This window comes from Gorilla gorilla, chromosome 10 (genome assembly GCF_029281585.2).
Source record: "Gorilla gorilla gorilla isolate KB3781 chromosome 10, NHGRI_mGorGor1-v2.1_pri, whole genome shotgun sequence".
Taxonomy (NCBI): domain Eukaryota; kingdom Metazoa; phylum Chordata; class Mammalia; order Primates; family Hominidae; genus Gorilla; species Gorilla gorilla.
The window spans coordinates 116,505,571-116,531,265 of record NC_073234.2 but is presented as its reverse complement, the minus strand read 5'-3'; the positions used below and the strand labels follow the sequence as shown (position 1 = coordinate 116,531,265).

General features: G+C 37.0%; 1 protein-coding gene across 6 annotated transcripts in view; it reads right to left on the bottom strand.

Moving 5' to 3' along the window:
* Positions 1 to 25,695, bottom strand: part of ANO4 (anoctamin 4) — a 417,441-nt gene that overhangs the window by 19,259 nt on the left and 372,487 nt on the right. For all 6 annotated transcript variants that reach the window (XM_055358773.1, XM_055358771.1, XM_055358774.1 and 3 more), the window contains 7 exons: positions 21,199 to 21,235; positions 18,850 to 18,961; positions 17,789 to 17,846; positions 17,552 to 17,649; positions 15,778 to 15,920; positions 4,917 to 5,069; positions 3,769 to 3,916 (listed from right to left, as the gene is read on the bottom strand). In XM_055358773.1, the coding sequence (XP_055214748.1) occupies positions 3,769 to 3,916; positions 4,917 to 5,069; positions 15,778 to 15,920; positions 17,552 to 17,649; positions 17,789 to 17,846; positions 18,850 to 18,961; positions 21,199 to 21,235 (749 nt within the window). The remainder of the gene's footprint in view (positions 1 to 3,768; positions 3,917 to 4,916; positions 5,070 to 15,777; positions 15,921 to 17,551; positions 17,650 to 17,788; positions 17,847 to 18,849; positions 18,962 to 21,198; positions 21,236 to 25,695) is intronic.

The following is a 25,695-nucleotide window of genomic DNA, read 5'->3' as shown; positions in this document are numbered from 1 at the left end:
TTTTCTGAGACAGGGCCTTCCTCTGTTGCTCATTGCTGGAGTGCAGTGGTGTGATCATGGCTCACTGCAGCTTTGACCTCCCAGGCTCAAACGATCCTTCCACCTCAGACTCCTGAATAGCTGGGACTACAGGCATGTGTCACCACACCCGATTTACGTAACTTCTTAAAGTGACAGAAGTTCCCACCTCATAGGGTCCTTGAGGGGATTATATTAAACAATGAATGTATAGCATGTGATAAGATCTTAGCCTATAAGTAAGATAAACATGAGTGGTGATTATTCATTTTATTTATTTCTTGCATCTAGCAGGGGGTCAATAAGTAATTACTGATTGAATGAATAAATCATGATCTTCAGATTCTCTTCATTAACAAGTCTGGCATGATTATTCCAAGCTGCTGAACACTAAACCAAAATGATGACATGAACACAGTTCTGAGAACACATGGGTTCTGCGTGTTATCGTGCTCAAGACAAATCACTGGCTTTATCATGGCCTTAAAAATTATCATGGCCTTAAAAAAAATGAACCAAGCTGAAGGACCCATCTGTCAAGTCACTCGTGGGTGAAAACAAATGGTCAGGGAGTGTGTAACATGCCTTAATCCAACTGGCAGCAGGACTCCCCTACTGAAAGGGTAATTTGGAATGATGTCTCCCTTACCTAGGAACTGTCTAGACCTGGACATGAAAATAAATTAGTGCCTTGAGGATGATTAGCTGTCACAGAGAGGGAGTAAGTTTTAGCAGAGTCTTTCTAGAGATCTGAGCTGTGGGAAGGGAAAGGTGTTCTGGGAACTGGTGAAAAAAAAAGGCCCAGCACTGAAATGGAATATTCATAACCCCTCCTGCACTCTTATCTCACAGACCAGCCCCGAGGCTTTATCAAGACTAACGCTACTGTCCATTGGTTGTTCTGCTCAAAAACTCCATTAAGAAAATTTAAATTTAAATAAAACACCTGTTTCACGGACCTAATGCATGTAATGACAGTCATAAATCCAAGTTGAAAATGTGTCTTTACAGGGTGGTTACTCCTGAGTGCAAAGCATTAAATGTGTACCTAGTACAGGAACACACAGTTATCAGCTGTGTACATCTTCCTTCCATATCATTTCCATAATGGGGGAAAAGATGGACGGACGGCTAGACGTTTCACTACTTCCTTTCACCTTTTGTAGACTGTTAGCTATTGTCAATATCAAATAGTGGAAGTTGTCATCAATTCAGGCAAGTGAGATTTATCACATTTTGCTGTATAAAATTCAGCTAGTGGCATGCAAGTGTCAACTCACTGACCCATTGTTATAGCAGGAAGGTCACAGGTAGTAGAGAGCCCATGTCTATCACTGGGTTTACCGGCAGGAATGCTATATACCCTCACTGTGACCCACCACCAGCTCTCAATGAGACAGAGGGAGATGAGGCTACACTGATGATCAGGGAGAATTGAGAAGTACCAAGAAAAAAGTAACAGACGAAGGGTTTCCTGTGAATATAAAGTCAGTTTTCTTAAAGGAATGGTAGATGGCCTCTGTAGGCACTTCCAAGAAAGATCCAGAAAATGTCTTCTACAGGGTAGTGCCATTTGGATTAGGATGCATATCTCTTCCATGTAACTTCTGAGAAGACCACACACTCATTTAAATGTGAGAATTCTACCGTAAAAGCCACTCACCACTTATTATTTTCAATCCTTTAATACATAAGAAAGGGATGAGCCAGCAATCACTGTACTACCCTAAAGGCTTATGACTTTCTATACCTTGACAATTCTGCTACTCTTATGAGTTCAATAATTTCTAAAGCATTTCTAAATTGGAAAAATAAAAAAAATCTGAAAAGTAATAGAGTGGCCAGTGAGGCAGAAAATAAGATTCATGAAGAAACATACATAAATTTAACTACTTGAAAACATGAAAAATGACTAATGGATTAGAAAACAAAAGGCAGATCTATAAATTGAAAGTGGCAGAAGGCTCCTAAGTCAAAGAGAAAGGTTAAAAAAGAAAGAAAGAAAAGAAAAGCTCCAAAGAGCCCAGTAAAATTGATATAAGGAGGCTATGAGATACACTTTAATCACTGTGGACATTGTCTTAAATCTAACAGGTTGTTAAAATTCTAAAGCTTTGATTCACTATCAATTGTGCATAAAGGTTCCCATTTTGTTTTTGGTTCCCCCTAAAACAAGGTAGATTTCACCATATTTGAATTTGGGAAAGAATTGAAACACCATTACGACGGAAAATCCAGGGGGTTTACTGTTAAGGGACAGCCTCAAGGGCTGTGAGGTGCGGGATGGAGAGTGAGTCGAGGCTCCACCTTCACATGGGCTCCCAGAGTTACTATGCCTTGTGATTCTGGACTTAACCTCTTTTAATCTCTTCCTGCTCCTCAAAGTGAAGATTATAATGCACATCCCACTCCCAGGGCTGTTTTGAGAATCAACTAAAAACACATGTGAAAGTGGTTTGAGTGAAGGTAAGCTTTTTCAGGCTAAGCCAAGCAGAGAATGTCAACGATAGTTGCAATTAGAAAGAAATGCCTGGGCAAAATAACATGTCTTTACATTTGTCTTAAAATGGGATGGTATGCTCACTAAAAGTTGCTAGATAATTAGTGTGTCATGGCCACATGCTTATAGTAGTCAAGAACTTTATAGAAGCCTGTTCAAATAACTGGATTGTGAGCTTTATGACATTCCTCAATCATCCACGCCTTAGCCCATTTATGTAGGATTCATAATGAATCGGGCCCAGGCCAGGTTTGCATGAGTTCAGTTGATTTGCTTCGGTGGCACTTAACTCCTTGGGGTCGATCAGCTACAATGGCTGTAGAGGATGAATCAATCTGGCTCAGGCTAGTAAACCAGGGCTGCTTGTATAAGTAGACAGCAGCCAATGTAGGGTGATTTCTGGGTTATTAAGAAGACCCTGTGATCCCCAAACACACCTCACTCTGACCTATAGACATCAAAATCCCATAATAAGAGTTTAATTATTTTGGCTTTAACCAAACAGGGATTTTTAAAGCATATTAAGACTTCTTGCCCTTTCTCCAAGGTACAGGAATGAAACTAGCGGATGTTATAATTTTGACTTATCTTTATCTGAACATATATAGCGTGCCCTGGCTTTGCAAACCATTGAGGCAATGCCATAGAATTGATCCTCCCAAGGAGTTTAGTCCACTCAACTTGCTTGGGGTAATATAGGCATTGGTCAGGTCAATACCCATGAAAAAGTCATTCACTTACTTATTCCACGAATACTTATTGAGGACCTACTGGGTACTCAGTACCTAGTTCCGTATTTCCTATGTAAGATCTACAGAGTCTACACATAATGACACAATGTAAATCAGATTGTAACTGTCCTTTTGCAAACTCATAAAATGATATAACTATATATACATCATATACTACTGTTTTGGTATACACATTAGCATATCACACATTTCTAAATTCATAGTGGGCAGAGGTCAGGGGTGGGGAAAATGATTAATTGCCACTCTTACATTGGATTCCATCTAAAACCTGTCTGACTTGTATGTCCTCCAACTCTTTGGTAGATGAGGACATGTTTTCTTTGGCTGACAGTGTTATTATTATTATTTATAATAAATCATAATTCCACCTCCCCTATCACAGGCCTCTCCTTCTGGGCATGTATTCCATATTCTCCAGTGCAGTCTTCTGTCTGAGTGTCCAACCTCAAAAAATGGCTAGGAAATAGAAACTGTATAGTGGTTTTATAGCAAACTTACTTTTGCCCAGCTTCTCCTTGGCCTGCACAAGGTCCATACTTATAAGCATACACCAAGCGAGGGATAAAGTCAGATGTTATCGCTATGACAAATGCATTTGTAATAACAGAGAGAATTCCAATGCCTTCAAGAATTCCATACCAAATTCCTATTCAAATAGAAGTGTTGTATTAGTTCCATACACAAAACAGAGGTGATAATTATGAAAAAATGGAATTAATTTTTAAAAGTCCTTTTCATGGGTCCTTTCTTCATCTTTCCAAATACTGACAGTTGCAACCAGGAGGAAAGATGTGTGCAAACAACTTGGCATTGAGGGAGTTTCTATGGGAGTGTCTATATGCTTGTGACTTAATAGGATCAGACATGAGGCAGAGAATTCTGGTTAATGATAAGGCACCAAAATACCATCTGATAGGATCAGCACACATAATGTCAAGCCCCACCAGACTGGGAGCTCCTTAAGGGTATGGATTTGGTCTCTTCTGTTCATCCTTGTGGGCCCTGCCAATGACACACTGACCCAGGGTAGGTGCTCACAGAATGTGTGCTTGTTTCATGTCGAGGTTAAAAGATGTCATTAACAATAACATCCACATGCAATTCTCTTCCACACGTATTGGCTGGGTGACTGCCTGCTCTGTGCTAAGCACTGAATGCAGAAATGAATAAAAGACAGTCTTTGATCTCAGGCAGCTCTCATGGGAGCTGCATCTGATTCAACTTAGCATCTCTAGTCAAAGACCAAAGTTCATCTCTGCCGTTAGAAAAACTGGATTATACTTCATGTAAATCAGGCAAACATTTAGGAAAGAACAAATCAAGGTTAAGCAAATGGAAGATCTATTTTAAAAAGGATATGTGATAATAAATCTAAATTTTAGATTCTAGAATCTTAAGGTAGAAATAATCAAATTGAGACTCTATTTAAGCACAAATTCTCTAGCACTGGAAATTATAAACTTCCAAATAGACAGCTTTACTTCTTGTCTAATATTATTTAAAACTAATATAATTATTCTTTGCAAAAATTAGGTGAATTACATTAAATGGAAAACATAATTAAAAATCTAAAGTTTGTGGCTTTTAAAATTTTATCCACCAGATGTTTAATATGTTTTTTAAAAACATACCCAAATCCAACTTACCTATGTCTTTGGCCCTTGAAGCTAAAGGTCTCCTCCACTGTGTGACAAATTTGTAAGCATCAAGTCGAATTTCAATTATGTTATTCAGTAAGGCCAGAAGTGGTGCTAGGGGAAAAGCTGCCACAAAGATAGTTGTGAATCCAAACTGAAGAACTAGAAAAGAAAAAAGGAAAAAGAACAGAGAGTATTGGTTTTCCATTACTATTTTCAAAGGGATCATAATCTGAATATGTTATTGTCTTAAGTCCCATTTTTCCCAATACACATGCACAGGGGATATCTCTTCCAGAAAGATGGCCAGGAGACTGGAAAAAGAGGCACTTCCTGGGCCTGGAAGCAATGGAATCCTGGGAGCTATGAGCACACCTAGGATCCAGATCTTGTTTCCTAAATATCATTCTCTAACCAAAGGAATCAGTGTTCCTTGGAGGACGGTTTGATTCCAGAGCTACGGTAGGGACAATACAAGAGAAGCCTGGGACATCTTGTGATGCCAGAAAGGAAGGAAATGCTCAAAAAATGATGGGGACATGCCAATAGGACACAGAACAAACTTGAAGGCACCCCTAATGGCCAAATCTAGAACAATTTGTACGAAACAATATTAATAATGAAAGCATGGGATTATGACCCAAAGACTAAGTATCTAAGTCCAGACTGATGTAAATATATACTTACATAAATAAGTGATTAAATAAATAAATGGGAGATAAGGGGTGGCTCTTCCTTATGGCAGAATTCTAATTAATCAACATAGGAGGAATGATGAAAATTAAAAAATCACCATTAGTCAAACATCACCATAATAATTTTTGTAGGCAAGAAATATCAAAGAATGCTAAAATTAGTAGGGGGAAGTGTATTGAAGAAACTAGGATATTTGTAGATTCTCAAAGTATCTCCTCACATAACTTTTACTAATTACAAAACAGAAACTTTTTAGCAGAGGAACCTGGAAAACATCTTTTTTGTTTGTTTGTTTTGTTTTTTGTTTTTTCTGAGACAGAGTCTAGCTCTGTCCCCCAGGCTGGAGTGTAGCGGCACGATCTCGGCTCACTGCAACCTCCACCTCCTGGGTTCAAGTGATTCTCCTGCCTCAGCCTCCTGAGTAGCTGGGATTACAGGCGCCCGCCATCACAACCAGCTAATTTTTGTATTTTTAGTAGAGACAGAGTTTCACTGTGTTGACCAGGCTGGTATCAAACTCCTGACCTTGTGATCCGCCTGCCTTGGCCTCCCAAAATGCTGGGATTACAAGTGTGAGTCACCGTGCCCAGCCGAAAACATAATTTTAACCAAGTGATCAAAGTAAATATCACCAGTAACAAGACATAATGATGTTACACACCCCGATATGATGCACTGAGGCGGGTATAACATCACTTAAGTGGTATTCTTGCCGAAAATGAATAACCCCAACCCAATTATGCAAACACACTAGACAAACCTGAATTGAAGGAGCTTCTCCAAAACTACTGACAAATACTCTGCAAATATGTCAAGATCATGAAAAACAAAGACAGACTGAGGAATTGTCATTGATTAAAAGAAACTAAGGAGACAACATATCTAAATGCAATGCTGGATCTTGGAAGTATTGTGAACAAGAAAAAAGTTATTACTGGGAAAATGCAAAATTCAAATAAGGTCTGTAGATTAGACAATAGCATTGTATTCTTAACTTTTCTTGTTTTAATAAATATGTAAGATGTTAACATTAGCAAAAGTAAGGTATAGAAACTACTCTTTTTGCAACTTTCAAAATAAAAATTTTTTTAAAAGGAGGTGGTTTCTGATGCAAAACAACCAGTCATCATAATGGAAAATAAAAAAAATAAAATTTACTGGGCATCACGGACAAAAAGTATTTGGCTGTTTGAATGACTATGTATATATACATATATGACTGTAAAAATAGTAAAAAGTATATTTACAAACTTTATTTTAGAAAGTAACAACAACAAAACAATGACTACATATATATAGCATTTTCTATGTAAAAACAGGCATTGTTCTAATTACTTCATATACACTAACTCATTTAATTTTCATGACAACCTTATGTGGTGGGTACTACTATTATCCTCATTTTACAGGTAAGGAAACCGACGCACAAAGAGGTCAGGTAACTTGCCCAAAACAAGTTAAGTAAGAAAGGACTCTAATCCCAGCGTTGTAGCTCCAGAGTTCTGCAGAGTCCATCTACCTCATCTTGGTTACACTGCCACCTCCAGGTGTCCCCTGTCTTTGGTCACATTCTCACTTAGTGCTTGTGCTAGGTGGTTCTTTACCCACCAATAGATGTGAGCGTTCCCTTCTGTTTCAACCTGGTTTTATTTTTCTCCTGCCTTCTCTTTTTCCTTGGTAAGTCCATCTACTCCCGTGACTTCATTATTATCTCTCTGATAAGGGTTCTCAATTCTCTATCGCTAACCCTGACTCTTTTCAGGGAATTTCCAGTTGTCTGTAATGCTACAGAAACAGCACTCCCCAAACCAATCTCTGAACCTCATCCTTGAACGTATTTATCCTTTATGTCCCTTCTCGTTTCCTCCCTTCAGAATCAACTTGCATAAAAACCAGGTCTCAGCTAGCTTAGCCTTCAGAACCATCAGCCCCCTAGTCCTGACAATTACTCTTCAAAAATGTCTCTCATTTCTCCCTCCTCTCCACTGTCCCCACTTGAGTTCAGACTCTGATTTTCTAACTGACTTTTTTGCCTCCAAACTTTCAGCTCCCTTCCCTATCATTCTGCTGTCAGTGTGCCTAAAATGTTGGTTCAACCCCATCACTCATCTCCCTACACAAAATGTTTCAGTAGGTTCTCACTGGCTGCAGAATAAATCCGAAACTTTTCACCATGCCATTCGAGGATCTCAATAAATTGACTCCAAGCAAACTTCCAAGCCTCATGTCCAAATACACCCCATACAGAAAACAGGTTTCCCAAACAATCCTCTACTCTGGCCACACTAGTCTTCTGATTTTATGGGGATACAGCATATATGCACTTAGTGTTGCTATGACTATTTTGATGAAGTAGTCATTCTACCTTCAAGAGTACTCAAATGTACCCTCTTGAGTCTTTCATAATTGTAATTAACTACTACCTCCTCTGTAGCCGCCACAACTCTGCTCACCACCATAAAACTTATTTGTCTTGATTTTACGGCGTTTTGCCTTTTTCTCCTTTTGCAGTGAGCTTCATGAAAGTAGAAACAGCAACTTCTTTATGTTTCTTTTTCCTACATACTCACTATAGGGGTTTTGTGTATGGGAAGGACTTGTCAGGTACCAAATAATGCTGGTTCAGTGACTGACATGTAATTACAATGAAGGCCAGAACACAAAGAAAACCTATCAGGTAGAAATAAAACTGACAGAGATAATTCTTACAATCACTAACAGTACTGGATGTTATGGACAGAAAAAGCAACTAGAGTTTAGTTCTTTCAGGTTGTATTTATAATGAAAATAACTGCAAGTTTAAAAAGAAAATGTGTTTAATTCACTGGTAGTTTTTGTTTATCTGACACCTAATGAGTTTCATTATCTAGTTAAATATTATGGCCTAAAACCAAACAAACCAATCATTTTTACACAGCACAAAGGTGACCCACATGATATTGGTCTTGAGGTGATTAATGCCCATTAACTGCTGCTTTTTTTTTTTTCAAGGGAAGAGACTTGTAGCATAGAGGTAGATTAATTTTTAAAAATTCTTTGGAAAAAAACTTTTAAATATTGGAAAGCATAAAGAATGATATAACAAACTTCCATATACCCATGGAAGAGTTAGTATTAACTCTTGGTAACATTTTGTCATACCTGCTTAATATCTTTTTATAAATAAAATAAATATTATATAGATAAAACTGAATTCTCCTCTATTTTTGCTCTTGAGTGGTTTCCTCTCCATAGAGACAATTGCTGACATGAGTTTTGCATGCATCCTTCCAGTTCATTTATATATATATATATATATATATACACACACAAACACATGAATATCCATATATCAATAAATTATACATAGTGCATATATCATGTAAATACTTTTTTTGTGCCTAAACTTTACATAATGATATCATTATTTACAATTTTTTTGCCCTGTTCATATCACATGATAATTTTGAGATATTATCTTGATCTATATAGACCTAGTTCAACTTTTAACTGTTTTATATTCTAATATATAAGTTTACCTCCTTTTAATTTACCCTTTCTCAGACATTACATCTTCAAATATCACTTTTTCTCATTCTTTATTCCTTTCTAGGACTTCTCTTACAAATATTTCAGCCTTTTTGGCTGTTTTGCATGTTTCTTATGTTTTCTGCTCTGTTTTTCTGTTCTTTTCTCTGGGCTTGTTTGGATTTTCTTTTTATTGACTTGTCTTCAAGTTCACTAATTTACTGTCTTACGCTAAGTCAATCTGCTCATTTTTCTTTTTCTTTTTTTTGAGACAGAGTTTTGCTCTTGTCGCCCAGGCTGGAGTGCAGTGGCATGATCTCAGCTCACAGCAGCCTCCACTTCCTCAGTTCAACTGATTCTTTGCCTCAGCCTCCAGAGCAGCTAGGATTACAGGCATGCACCACCAAGCTAATTTTTGTATTTTTAGTACAGACAGGATTTCGCCATGTTGGTCTCGAACTCCTGACCTCAGGTGATCCACCAACCTTGGCCTCCCAAAGTGCTGGGATTACAGGCGTGGGCCACTGTACCCAGCCTCGATCTGCTATTAAACATATCAAATGAGTTCTTAATTCCAGATTTATATTTTGCAATTCTAGAATTATTTTATAGATTTTAATTCTCTTTCAAAGTCTCAATTTTTCAATCATTTTTGTCAATATTTTCTTCTATTTTTATATGTAAATCGTAGCTATTTGAAAGTCTCTGTGTGCTAAACCCAATTTCTGAATCATCTTTGGGTCTCCTTTTTCCTCTTGATTATTAGTCACATTTTCTTGCCTTTCTGCATACCTAGTAATCTTTTTATTGTATGCCACACATGTAGAGGCTCTAGATCAAGGGTCAGCAAACTATGGCCTGTGGCCAAATTTGACCAACCATCTGATTTTCTTTTTTAACCATCTGTGAGCTAAGAATAGTTTTTACATTTTAAATGGCTATATTTTAAATGGCTGTAAAAGTGTCTACAAAATAGCCTTGATTTTGCCATTGGCTCAAAAAGCCAAAATTATTTACTATCTAGTTCTTTAGGAACAAATTTGTGATACTCTGCTTTCAGTGATGTTCTTTTCTACCATAAAGAAAGAATTCCTCCTGGTGATGTTAGGCAGATAAGAGAAATCACTTAAAGCTGGTCACAGATTAAGCTGGGCTAGTGCTGGCATAGAGTGTTTGTAAAGCTTACTCCACCTTTGATTTGTTCTTGTTCCTTTGCTGTGATTGAGAAACTGCTGGGTCCCTATCTCCTTAGCTCTGAGAGGCAATAAGAGGCTCACTTCTGCCCTTTGAAAGGTTTTAAGGTTAGCTCTTCAGCCTCCTGCCCATCACATCCTCAAAGTGTTGCATTATTCAATAATTACTTTACATAATGATAAAAACATCAATTCAACAGTAAGTCAGAATAATCCAACTTGTATGTATATAATAACCTAGTTTCAAAATACATAAAGCAAAAGTTGACAGAACTAAAAACAGAATAAGACAAATCCACAATCATACTTGGGGATTTCAAGTATGTAACTAGTAGATAAGAGGCACAATATTTAACAAGGACTTAGAAGATTTGAAAAACACAATTAACCAATCTTGCCTAATTGACATAAAAATGTAGACCATTATACCAAACAACTAACTGCAGAACATACTTGAAACATATATCAACATAGATGGTATAAAGGAGCATAAGGTAAATCTTTATATATATATACATATATGTATACACACACATATATACACATATATATACATATATACACATATATATACATATATACACATATACATATATATATACACATATACATATATATACACATATATATACATATATATACACATATATATATTATCAAAAGCCTGAAATAACATAGAGAATATACTCTGATAACAGTGTAATTAAATTAGAATCAACGACAGAGCAATATATCAAAACTCTTTAGATGTTTTGATACTAATGCATTCCTTCAAAATGCATAGTCGAAAATAAATTACAAGGGAAATGGAAAATGTTTTGCTAATAAAATCAATATATAAAAACTTGTGGGATACAGCCAAAGCAGTATTTATAGAGAACATTATAGCTCTGAATGCCTATATTAGAAAAAAAGAAAATCTGAAAATCAGCATCTTGAGATGCTGAGAAAAAAAGTGAAATTAAGCCCAAAGGAAGTAAAGGAAGGAAATAAAGATAAGAGCAGAAATGAATGAACCAAAAGGCAAATGTGTAGTAGAGAAAAATCAACAAAGACCAAAGTTAATTTTTCTTTTGAAAAGATTAATAAACCTCTAAGGTACTGTTTTAAAAAAGGGAGAAAAGCACAAACTATGAAATTATAAGTGAAAGAAAGGGCATCACTATACACCCTAGATACATAAAAAGTTAATAAGGAGATATATAAACAATTTTATGCTACTAAGTTTGAAAATTTAGATGAAATGAACAAGTTTCTTGAAAAAATACATGACTAAAACACAGCTTATGAAAACAGATGCTAGAAGAAACAAAAAAATGAAATAGTCCTATATCTATTAAGTAAAATAAATCTATAATTAAAGTTCTTCCTGTGAAGAAAATTTCAAGTCCTTCTACTTCATTGTAAATTCTTCCAAGTATGTAAGAAAGAAATAATAGTAATCTTATGTAAACTGCTTAAGAGAAAAATAATTACCCAATCATTTTAAAGGGCTATCATAAAAATGATACCCAAATCTAAATGAAACATTACAAGAAAGAAAAACTATACTATAATATCTTCCATGAATTTATATATAAATATCATAAGCAAAATATCAGCAAATTGAACTTAGTAATTAAAAAAATGCATCGTGACCCAAGTGGGCATTTTTTCCAAGTTTGCTAGGTTAGTTTAACAACTTTTTAACAGCAAAAAATAATCAATGAAATCCACCACATTAGTAAAAATTTTTAAAAATCACATAATCATTTCAATAGATTCAGAAAAATGACATGATATAATGTAATACTAGTCATGATAATAACTCTCAGCAACCTAGGGATATATGAAAACTTCTTTAAGGAAATAATAAAAAGTATGTACAAAACAATACAGCTAGCACCACACTTAATGGTAACATATTGAACACTTTCACCCTCAGGTCAGAAACAATGATGTCCAATATCATCAATTTTATCCAGCATTATATAAAAGGTCTTAGTGCATTTAGGCAAGAACAAAAAGATATATATATAATGACTAAAAAGGAAAATGTAAAGTTATCATTATATGTGGATGATACAATTATGTATATATGGTAGAAAATCTCAAAAAATATATAAGCAACTCTAATTGATATTAGATGCTAGCAAGTTTGCATAAGCAAACATACAAAACAACAATATTTCTATATATTAATATTAGTAACAAAACATTAGAAAATAAAACAATAAAAACATCATTTGCAGTTGCACAAAGATTCCTAAGGTGCCTAGAAACTAATCTAAATTTTACAAAACCTATATACTAAAATCTACAAAAGTATTGCTGAGAAAAATGTAAAAAGACATAAATAAATGCAAAGGTATACCATTTTCATGGACTGGGGAAACATCAAATATCTTCAAATTGATGTAGGAGTTCAATTTAATCCCAACTAATATTTCAGTAAGATTTTTATAGAAATTAGAAATCTGGTTCTAAAACTTATATGGCAACAATTTTGAAGAAGAATGAAGCTGAAATTTCTTTTCATTTAAACACACCATTAGAATGAGAAGTCAAGCCAACCACTGAGAAGTGATATTTAATTTTCAACATATATATCTGACAAATAATTGATATCCAGAATATATAAATAACAAATCACTAAGGAAAAGACAGATACCCACAAAAAAAACATGGGCTTGAATATAAATTCACAAGTTTATCCAAATAACTATAAGCATATGAAAAGGTGCTCAGCATTATTAGTTATCATAAAATTTCAAGTTAAAATCATGATGAGATACTGCTGCATACCAACCCAAATGGCTAAAATACGAACGCAAGTTTTAGTAAGTTTGTGGAATAACTGGAACTGTTCTACTATTAGCCAGAGTATAAACTGGCACAGCCCAGTTTTGAAGACTGTTTTCAAGTGTTTATTAAAGACAAACAAATGCATATCTATGGCCTCCTACCTCCACTTTTATGTAAATTCTTAATAAAAACATCTACGTATGTTAATCAAAATACATGTACAAAAATGCCATAAAGGTATTATTTATAAGAGCCTAAATTTGGAAACAACACAAGTGTCTATCAGCAGTAGAATGGATGGATAAATAATAGTACATTCTTTTTTTTTTGAGACGGAGTTTTGCTCTCTCTCCCAGGCTGGAGTGCAATGGTGCAATCTTGGCTCGCTGCAACCTCTGCCTCCTAGGTTCAGGCAATTCTCCTGCCTCAGCTTCCCAAGTAGCTGGGATTACACACGCCTGCCACTGCGCCCAGCTAATTTTTGTATCTTTCAGTACAGATGGGTTTCACCACATTGGCCAGGCTGGTCTTGAACTTGTGACCTCAGGTGATCCACCTGCCTTGGCCTCCCAAAGTGCTAGGATTACAGGTGTGAGCCACCACGCCTGGTCAATAATAGTACATTATTATTCAGGAGCCTAGAAGATCTGCAAACTCACAAAATAGCTCATCTTTTGGCTCACTGATGTCTTCACTTCTACAAGTGAATTTGCCTTTTTTTTTTTTTTCCTGACTCAAGCTTGGCAGAGGCTTTGCTTTTGTTAAAATGCAGTTACCTAGCATATTATTATTTAGAGTGCTCAGGAGTACATTTCATGATATGTGGAGGGTTGAGGGATTGATGGTGGTATGGGGGTCTGTGTGCTGTGTCAGGGCAGCAGGGGACAAAGTTGGGGCTCATCTGGGAGTGGAAATGCAAACAAAACAAAACAAACAAACAGAAAAACCCACATGACTAAGGAAAGATGAGGGTGGGTGTCAAAGACAAACTCCTGTTTCATAATTTGGCTCCTGGTCTACATTCTAGGAATACTATACAGCAATAAAATGAAGTTCTACTACCTGTAGCAAAATGGGAGAATGTTAGAAAGATGATGTTGAATGAAACAAGCCAACTACAAAGGGTATGTACTTTACAATTACATTTAAATGGAGAATAACAAAGGTAAAGTCAATCTATGGTGTTAGAAGTCAGGGAAGTGGTCAGAGAGGGTGTTATAAATGGAAGAGGGGACAAAGAAGTCTTCTTTGATATTGATATTCTATTTCTTGATCTAGCTCACTGGATAGCAACATTTTCTAGAAATAAAGAAGGCTTTGCAGACCAGCCACTTTCTGACACAACTACCCAACTCTACTGTTGCAGTGCCAAAGCAGCCACAAATAATATGTAAATAAATGGGAGTTGCTGTGTTCCAATAAAACTTTATTTACAAAAACAGGCAGTGGGCTGAATCTGACCTGCAGGCAATAGTTTGCCAACCTCTCATCTACATATATTTGGTTACATTTGTGTGTAAATTTGCAAAAACTCATTGGTCTCTACACTTATATACACTTTTTCACTATTATACTTCAGTGAATACATTTTAAAGTATATAACAAAGTGGGGAAGTTATTAAGAAAATAGCAAAAACAAAAGAACAGAAGTGAGCAGTTACAACTCATCAGTCTGCTTGTGATACTTCTGAGATTTGTTTTGTGTTGCAAAGATACTTCAGGATTTGGAGCACTACCAAATTCTAGCCACATAAAAGGTTCTTTTTAAGCACTCAATATACCAACATTATTGTTCATTGTCTTCTTTATGGGAGAAGAATCCATTAAGGATCTCAAAGTGGTTAGTTCTCTTAATGAATTCTATTTATTAAGTTTTATTTTTAATGTCCAAATTGATTTCTTCCCTAGGTTATATCATTCTGCCATTCTATAATTGAAACTCTAAAGACATAAGTAGATACTTAGAATATAAGCAATTTAAGAAACATTAAGCATCAATTCTACTATTCCTTTAAATTTCTAATTTGACCAGAAAGAACTGCTACCTTTAGAAGAAATGGATCTTGCCCAGCCCTTCCCTCATTTCCACTCCTATGTTAGAGCTTAAAATGAAAGGAAATATATACATATTCAATTTAATAATGAAAGAAAATATATTCATACTTAATTTATCTAAGATATTTTATTTGCCTTTCCCTCCAGAAGACAAAAAGAATAAGAGAATAATAATGATATAAGTAACATGTACCAAGTACATAGTGAGCTAGGATTGCTCTAAGTCATGTTCATGCATTAACTCATTTAATCCACACAAAGACTTTATGAAATGGTTCCTCTTATTATTATTCCCACTTTAGAGATGAGGAAACTGAGACAAAGAGAGATTAAGTAATTGCCCAAAGTTTCACAGTTAATAAATGATAGGGCTGGGATTTGAACCCAGATAATTTACTTCCAAAGCCCATGGTCTTAGATACGTGCTAAGAGAAATAGCTTTGGTTTGATTCCAGAGAAATCTGATTCCTTAAATGTAAGTGTAGCATAGTTTAAGCAGGACATGCCTTCCTCTCTGTTTGGCTTAGGAATCCCTACGCACTGAGGACCTTGATGATAATGGGTATATGTTTAGTTGAATATACCTGGAGATCTAAAATTTATAATTAATAAGATAAAGTAGAATATTTCCATACTCATTTCTAAGTATTCATCGAAGAGTCCATAGGCATTCATCGGCTGAAGGTTATAGTCCTTTTCCCATTGTGGGAAACTTATTTTCCTTTCAGGTCCATGTTCTTGTCGTACTTTTCTTCTAGTCCACCAATTCTGAATTAACCTGGGCAAAAAGATCAATTTCTTACAAAAAATGTAACTGATCATATGACTTAGGTAATAAGAAAAAGGAGAGTTTGAATACAGAAACAATAGTTTGAAAAATTCAGGACAGGCTATCAAAGAAATAAAGCCTCAGGTTAGGAAGAAAATAACAATGGAGTCTATACTTCAAGTATTTATATTTGCAAGTAAACAGAATGATTGATGAACTTGTTTTAATCATTCATGAAACTGTCTCATGTTTGGCATTGCCTATGAGGGTTGAATAGAGGACTGAGAATATCTATAAATGGATACCCCAGTACAAAGGCAACACCAAGATATCTTGAGGAATATCTGGCTTAAGTGGCTTGATTTAGGACCCTTGAGCAGTCTTGCTACATGGGTGCTGAGCTGTATACTCTGACATCAGGGGCCTAAAGATCTGCAAACCCACAAAATGCTTCCTCTCTTGGCACACAAACACCTGCAGTTCTACAACTGGACTTGTTTGCTTTTGGCATGAGCTCTCCACAGGGACTCTGACTCCCAGTAAAATGCACCCGGCGTTGGTAAGGTTAGCACAGGAACCCTTAGCAGTGTTCAGGAGTGCATTTTGTAATATGAGAAAGCATTGAGGAAATGACAGATTGGAGGCAGATCTGTGTTCTGTACAGGACAAGGAAAAAGTTGAAGGATATCCAGGAGTAGAAGGGCCAAAAAACAAAACACATGGGAAATAAAGCAAATAAAGGGATGAACATCAAAGACAAACTGCCTACTTTACAATTTTGCTCTATGTCCTTATTATCAGAAGATAAAATATAATTCTCTTGATGTCTATGACATTTTAATTGTGATTTATATCTTAAAGTAGAATACAACGCTGATAATTTTTGTTTAATGTTTTATTTTTAAAAAGTTTTATAGAAAACATCAAATACTTGGAACAAGATTTCTAAAAATAAATCTAAGAACAGAAAATTGCTGGCTTTGGTTCTGACAGAGAGCTAAGAAAAGATTTTCTGAAGTGAACCAAGTTCCCACTAATCGTTCTGGCTGAGTGGTCCTCTCTGAAACCTTGAGTTTTCTTTGTCTCTACAGAGACATTGAGCTGACATGGAAACCAATAGGTGTGGAATTAAAGCAGAATAGAAGCACTGTTGATTTATGTCCCCATGAAAACTTAACTGACCATAACTGAGCAAACACAGCAGAATTCAAGGTCATCCTTGCCAAGTTGATGCAAGGTTTTGCTCATTGTTGTCAACATCTTATCACCAGCCTTACCATGAGGATGGGAGAGTGGAGATGTAGTTAATGTGTCATACATAGCTAAGGACTTGCAATGCTGGAGCCCAAAAGGTCAGAGGTATTTAAAGTGGCTCACAAGCAAGTATCCAATATTTAGGGGCCTAAAGAGTCTCCTTAAAGAATATTCACGTTTGTTCATGTGAATTGTGCTAAATCTCCCAGAAGAGCCAATGTTTATGATTTTCATGGCTGCCTTTGGATGTCTAAATGTGAGCACTTAGTTCCAGGTGCACGCACTGGCTTAACTGCTGAGTCTGCATTGCTTATCTTACTTGCCACACCTAGAAAAGCCAATAATGAGCAATGCTGCCTCTCAATTATTGATACTAAGGTACTTACGGGTAGCCAAGTTCCATGAAATTATTCCAGGTCTGCTTTAGCACCATTATAATACCCATTTGCATACACAGATCAATAAGGCATCCACTAGGGTGGCACTGCAAGGTAAGCAAACACAGAAATTCCAGAATCAATGGAGAGGAAGAAAGGGTGTCTGGTTTATAATCTACACAAAGTTGCCCTAAGGCTGTTTAATGCAAGTCTGTCAGAAACAAGGAATGATGGGAGAATACAGACCTCTTCTAGTCTCCACCTGTTTATCAGCCTCAAGTAGGCACCTGGGTGTCCTGTAAATCTTCAACACACAGAGAAAAACAAGCCATTAGTGCTCTAGGTCCAAGCTTTCAGTGAATATTACATTTAGTTTAGCACATTCTCCAATGTGAATGACTGCTACTATAAGTAGTAGGTCTGGGGGAATTAGGAAACCATCCAGATCTGTCATAACCATAGCTTCTGGAATTCTCCAGGGCACATGTCTCTTCTGGACTTTCTGTCAGGCTGCCTAAAGCACAAGCCAGTTCCTGCTGCTTGCTGTGGACTTTCAACATTTTCTGCTGCATATCAGTTGCTCTGGCCTGTGTAAGCAGAAGTTTTACTCCTGGATTTAAACACATTTGATCTTTCTGAGTAATAGTCATGCTGTTAAAAAAATTATTGAACTATTTGCCTAGAGTTTTGTGCTGCTGGAATAGCTAGAAATGAAGGAGAGACTGCTGTGTTGATCTCACCAAAACCCTATACCTGGTCCTTCCCGGGTTCCCATCTCCTCTGAAATGCCTCCACATGTAAGGGAATTCATGCGACATTACCACTACCCAGGGAATCTTTCCCAAATCCTCATAACTGCTGGATTTAAAAGTTACCCAGCATCCTCTGTATCCCGTTTTTGCCCCCTTTCCTGTCAGGATGTCCTTCCCTTTTAAGTGAAGTCAGGAATCCAGGACATGCTACAGCCCCCTCCCCGTTGTACCACCTGCCGTCATAGGTGGGAAAGCCAGGGGCCTGATTCAGGTGCAGACAGAGGCCAGAAGTTTTCAATGCATCATTCACATGCACAAACTATTTTCCTCTGCTTATCTTAGCAACAAAAGGTGGACAGACAATTTTGAGTGGAGATGATTTCCCTGGGATGCCAGGTGGTTTTGAGATTTGGGAAGGGAAGGGAGGAGGATGCTCGTCCCTTTTTACACTTTGTATAAATCACCCTAAGGGAGGGCTTCTCTGTCCCCATGAGTCAGTGACTTCTAAGTGTTCTGTCCTCAGCTTGGGGAGGTGTGCAGGGGTCAGGTTCTTACCTTCCGAGGAAGAATGCGATGTAAAATGTGGAGCTGTTCAGATTGACAAACTGAAAAAGAAACATTTTCAGGGTGAAGCTGTTCTCCCACTCAGACTCTGTGCGAGGCTGTTCTGTGGACAAAAGGTGAGCAGAGTTTGAAAGGCTGAATCTCATCCCCTCTCAACTCCCTCTCTTTCCCTCCCCACACACACAGGGTGGGGACGCAGGAGTCCTGAGGAGGCTGCAGGAGACTCCAGTTTACCCACGGATGGCGTGTGGTGGAACAGACCACTCATAGGATCCTCAAGCTCACAGACCAGACCCAACAAGGGTCTCATGAGAAGTGGCTATGGAAGAATCTGAGAGAATTGAATACCTAGACTGTTCCACTCTTACAGGATACCCGGAGAGCCAGCAGCATAGACAGCCAGGCTGTCGAGGCCTCATTCCCAGTCGTGGCTCTCTGCAGTAGCCTTTTCTTTTCCTCTTAATCTATGCAGGCTTAGTTCCTCCCAGCTCCAAAGAGTTCCTTGGTCTCAACTTCTAGTTCTCATATTATACCAACCTACTGCTTAAGAGGGAGTCAAATGCCTATCATAGAATGCTAAGAGCATTTGACTCATTTGCTTTTACCCTTATCCCCCATTTTCCATTCTCATGGACAAATATCAAGGAGGTGGCATCATCTTTAGAGCTTTTAATTTGTATCACCATCTGTGTCTTATAATTTCCTGACCTCAGTCAGGGGCCAATCTCATCTCCATATATTTCAACCTCCATAAAGCAAATGCTCTCTGGACATAATGGTGTGAACCAAAACATGGATCCATTTGCCCTCAAGACCAAACCTCCAGCTAGAAATCTCATGTCGAATGAATTTATCCTTTCACAGGAGCTACATTCTATGAGCAAGCAATGTCTAAGGAAATGTATTTAATACAGTAGCATTTTGTCTGCTTCCATATTCCCTGAACTTCTAATTTCTCATTTAATACTTCACTTAATCAATTCATTTCCACAAATTATAACTCAAAATGCTTTTTGGGAGCATGTCTGAGAAGGGAAGGGAGAATGAAAGTAAATCTGATTTAAAATGGTTTAAAATGTCAGTTTTAGGACAAGGCCATACTGTTGTTGAGGGCCAAAAAGACACAGGATTCTTAAAGGGTTTCTTAAAGGGTTTCACTTCTGCTACTGAACTCCTGGTTACATGGAAAGGTCTCCTGGTCACCAGCTAGGTTCCCAGGTGTCCCCACCGTGGATGGACCAGGACTGTACCTCCAATGGCATTTCTGCTAGCCTGGATCAAGCTACCACAGGGTACATTGTCTACCAATGGGCAGTTATCTCTTCCATGGACATAAACCTATCTTTTTGGGCAAGAACTGGTGGTGATGGAAGATTTCAATGACATTAAAAGAGATAAGGTAAAGTGCCTAGCTCTGTATCCAGCTCATAGAAAGTTTCAGTAAATGCTATCTGTTGTCATAATGATGATTAAAAATAGGAACACTTTTGTGAGTTTTTTCTCCTCTGGACAAGCTTCTTATGGAATGCATTAAAGCAAGTTGTGGATGGGAGCATGTAATTTTCTCAAACTGCAGAGAGCACAATGACCAATACCTTGTTAATAAAATTGGGACAATTTCTTTATTTTGAAAATGTGATAAATGTACAAGTTATTACTGGTTACCAGATTGTTCTGGAGTGCAGTGGCATGATCATGACTCACTGCAGCCTTGACCTCCTGGGCTCAGGCAATCCTCCTGCCTCAGCCTCTGGAGTAGCTGGGACTACAGGTACACGCCACCATGCCTGGCTAATTTTTTAATTTTTTTGTAGAGACAGGGTCTTGTTATTTTATCCAGGCTGGTCTTGAACTCCTGGACTCAAGGAATCCTCCTGCCAAAGCTTCCCAAAGTGCTGGGATTACAGATGTGAGCCACCATGTCTGGCCTTCCAGTCTTCAAAGAAACTAACTTTGCTGTGAGTTTATATACCATAAAAACTTGATATATTTTTAATTAAACAAAAATTATAGGCAATAGCAAATGAACACTTTCCTAAATTATACTGGATACTTTACACAAATGTACTTTTGTAATGCTATTTTTTGTGCATGAAGAGAAAATCTACCTTAAATTACATTAGCTCATGACAGATAATGTTTGTGACAGATTTTAAAGCTTTATATAGAAAAATTACTAGACATATTTAAATTATTCTGTTGAAGGCAAAGAAAAAACTTGTTGCATGAATTTTAAAATAAAGGGACTATTTCTTTCCAGCAGTATTAGAGAAAGGAATCTTTGAAACATACTCTCTAGCCCACAGTACAGTTCTATGAAATAGAAAGGATTCCACTCACCTAAATTCGTCAGAAGCAGGGCAACTTTTTCATAGAGCTGTAAAATAAATTTCATGCATTTAATAAATGAACTGCACGTATTATAAAATCTATAATCACAAAGGAAATAGGGAGTCAAATCACAAGTCAAAATAATTTCATTAAGCATCCATTGCTCAACCAATGAAAACACTGTGTATAGAAATCTCAGACTCTTGGAGTCCATTGGTAATGGAGATTAGCGTAATTTTCAGGGCAAGAAAGAAATGTACAAGGTCCTATCTAACTATTTATAAAATCTCACTTCTTATTTTGGGGCAAATAATTTTATGGCAACAAGGCTAGCTGCTATTCATTACCAGCTTTCTAGGCAGTGCTGGGCAGTCATAATATTGCTGAACCTCTGCATCTTGAACGTAAAATCTCTAAGCCCGCTTCTGATGGTAAGATCCTGCAATCCTATTCTTTATGGACTGCTGTAAACTCTAGATTACAGCATTCAAAAGCACTGAAGTGATTAAACATTACTGGAAATTCCCAGAGCTTATGGTACTCCACTTTTCCATTGGTGGACCAGATGCCTCCTTAACTCACGCATCCTTAACTCACCCAGCCATCTGGTCAATAGATGGTTCTGAGGGTGGGGTATATGTATGCATGTGTGTATGTGTGTTTGTGTGTGCGTATGTGTACCAAGGAGCAGAGAGTATAGTCTAGGGTAAATCCAGCTCTAGGAGATTCCCCAGAGTGGGTATAACTGAAACATCAAGTGCTGTTTCTAAAACAAAAGACGGTAAGTGAAAATGAAAAGGAAAAGTAGTTTAATAGACTGGAACAATATGAAGATTAAGAACACATTTAGATTAAAGTAGTGAAAACACACTGGTTAAAATTGCCCAGGCTGGAATTACAGCTTGACCATCCAGCAAACTACAGGACTTGGGCAAGTTCCTTATCTCTTCTTCAGACCATCCTTTTCTTTATATGTGGGCAGGATGGGTATTGAACTTACTGACCTTCCTGTCCTGCTTAATCTTTGAATATCTGAGATTTCTGCTAATTACAGAAATAAACAACATAATCTGTATGTATGACTCCAAACTTTCAGCAACAACTATGGTTTGCTATATTAGGATATATTAATATGGCATAGGAACAAATCTTGTGTCTAGAAATCTCAGACTCTTGGAGTCCAGTGGTAATGGAGATTGGTGTCATTTTCCATAAGAAACCTTGTGACATAGGTTAGTCATACCCATTTGATCATAAAAATAAAATCCTAGTAAACAACAGATAAGAAAATATTACAATGTATTACGAAGGCACTGTAACATTACAATTATTTAATTATGTAATTATCAGGGAAAATTAATTTGACTGATGAGACAACCTTTCTCAAAAATACAATTCTTGATTAACTGGTTTATCTTTTATGTCTTTCACAATGATGTGTACGTGTCACAGTACCTCACTTTGCACACTTGTCTAAAAGGCCCTCGGAGCTGAGGATATGCCTTTGTTACATGGGTGTGAACACTGAAAACATTGTAATTTTTAAAAAAGGAATAACATAAGAGTCAACATATGAGTAATATTAACCTTGTGAAAAATAAGGTAAAACATATGGGGACACAGTAGGGATCCATGGCATCTGTGACTACTTCATATATATGTTGAAGGATATGGACTGTGAGACGTTGGACAGGATGCAGGAGGGAAGGGCACACACACAGAGGGACTCACAGCCGCTCAGAGATCTCCACATGAGTGGTTTCTGGAAAAAGGTCTGATTTCTCATTAGACGGTTGAGAGATAAACCACGGGAAGTTTGTTCTGCTAAGAGCAGTGGAAAATCTAAGTTTCCAAACTAGATGCTGCAAATTCTCATTGTGAATATCTGTAACCGGCAGAAAGCTTTCTGATCTTACAGATATGTCCAAAAGGAAGCTTTGTGTACTTCTACTTTTATCTTGCCAGGCTGATCAATAAATGTGGACTTGCTCTGATGCAAGCTATATTATCTGGTTTACTTTTTTTTTTTTTGGAAGATGAGATGTGTTTATAGTATAATTAAATATCTGATTCAGATTGGCATGGCTGGATAAAAAGGATGATAATAACTTTTTAGTCTATTCCTGGGATATAGCCTTTGTTGGCCTATTTGGCTTGCAACCACCATATTGGGATGTTTTTTGGTCACTAGTGAAGCAGAACAGAATTGAGACAATATGATCACGAACAAGAAATTCCATCCTATTCACTTCTATTCACTCTATCTTTGAAATATTTATTTTTCAAGACATGGAATAAAATGTAAACTACTAAGTGCCCCTTAACCAGCCATTAAGAGGCATAATATTTCATTAGGACCTAGAGGGCTTTTGTAAAATAGTATAAATTTTAAAGTAAATACTATATAAAAGTAAACACATGTCATCAAATCTATCAGAAACTTGGCATCTGATAAAGATCTGTTATTTTAGTTAGCACTGGACAAATCTAGCAAAAAGTCAGAAAAGGGATATGTGATTTATAATAATTATGTTATTAAAAAATCAGAGTCTTTAATCTAGCTCTCAAGGTTTTTATATTTAGTTGATAAAAATCATTAATAATTATGTCTAAATAATGATTACCTTTGGAAGAAAAGTATGGTCAATATGTTAAGTAGTTGAAAACAATAGACAGCTGTAAAAAAATCTATATTGGGTCATGATAATATCTCACATTGAGTAATTTCAGAAGCCACTGGAGAGTTTACTTCTGAACTGGTCAAAGCTATATTACAACCATTAGTCTGTCATCCCTTATGCTGATAGAAAGGACTTAAAAATTTTTTAAGATATTCTGATGAAACCATTCCAACTATATTACACATTTGGTTGCCCTCATAATGGTACCCACAAAACCTCAGGGGACAGGAGTGTAAATGTGTGTGTGGGGATGAGATATCATCACAGATAGCTGAGGAGAGTAAGGTAACTGGCCCCTGCACAAAGAGGTCCTGGCTGATGCTGCTTTTAGAGTTCTTATGTACATTTTTTCTTTTCTTTCCTTCTCTTTGCTATGGCTTGTCATTCCCTGTTCTCGTCAGTATTCTTGCATTAGCAACCTTATGTTATTCTAGTTTGATGTTGGCTGAAAATCAGAGTACCAAAGATGTTCATGTTATATCTAAAATAAATGAAAAACCACAAGGGCATCCCTAAGAATAATATGTGTTAGCTTTAGAGTGTGAACTCTACCTCATCCATGTTGGCTAGTCTAAAACGCTCTGGCAGACAAAAGATGTAAAATGCCTAGCAGCCTAGCTCCCAGCATATAGCAGGTGCTTTGTAACATCAGCAACTACGTACTTTTCCCACTCCCTATGCTCCCGTCTTCATTTTGAATTTGTTTACTTCCTCTTATCTAGGCTGTGTCTTGAAGTAGATATTGCTGGATCAATGATTTCCAGTTAAATGAAGTGTTTTACTCTGACAACACTGGCACCTGCTCGAAACATATGGGCAAGTGTGTATTTACAGATTCACTTCCTGTACATAGGCATTTCTTTCTTTCTTTCTTTCTTTTTTATTTTACTTTAAGTTCTAGGGTACATGTGCACAACGTGCAGGTTTGTTACATATATATACATGTGCCATGTTGGTGTGCTGCACCCGTTAACTCGTCATTTACATTAGATATATCTCCTAATGCTATCACTCCCCGCCTCACCCACACCCCCAGCAGGCCCTGGTGTGTGATGTTCCCCACCCTATATCCATGTGTTCTTATTGTTCAATTCCCACCTATGAGTGAGAACATGCGGTGCTTGGTTTTCTGTCCTTGCGATAATTTGCTCAGAATGATGGTTTCCAGCTTCATCCATGTCCCTATAAAGGACATGAACTCATCCTTTTTTACGGCTGCATAGTATCCCTTGATGTATATGTGCCACATTTTCTTAACGCAGTCTACCATTGATGGACATTTGGGTTGGTTCCAAGTCTTTGCTATTGTGAATAGTGCTGCAATAAACATATGTGTGCATGTGTCTTTATAGCAGCATGATTTATAATCCTTTGGGTATATGCCCAGTAATGGGATGGCTGGGTCAAATGGTATTTCTAGTTCTAGATCCTTGAGGAATTGCCACACTGTCTTCCACAATGGTTGAACTAGTTTACAGTCCTACCAACAGTGTAAAAGCTTTCCTATTTCTCCACCTCCTCTCCAGCACCTGTTGTTTCCTGACTTTTTAAGGATCGCCATTCTAACTGGTGTGAGATGGTATCTCATTGTGGTTTTGATTTGCATTTCTCTGATGGCCAGTGATGATGAGCATGTTTTCATGTGTCTGTTGGCTGCATAAATGTCTTCTTTTGAGAAGTGTCTGTTCATATCCTTTGCTCACTTTTTGATGGGGTTGTTTGTTTTTTTCTTGTAAATTTATTTAAGTTCTTTGTAGATTCTGGATATTAGCCCTTTGTCAGATGGGTAGATTGTAAAAATTTTCTCCCATTCTGTAGGTTGCCT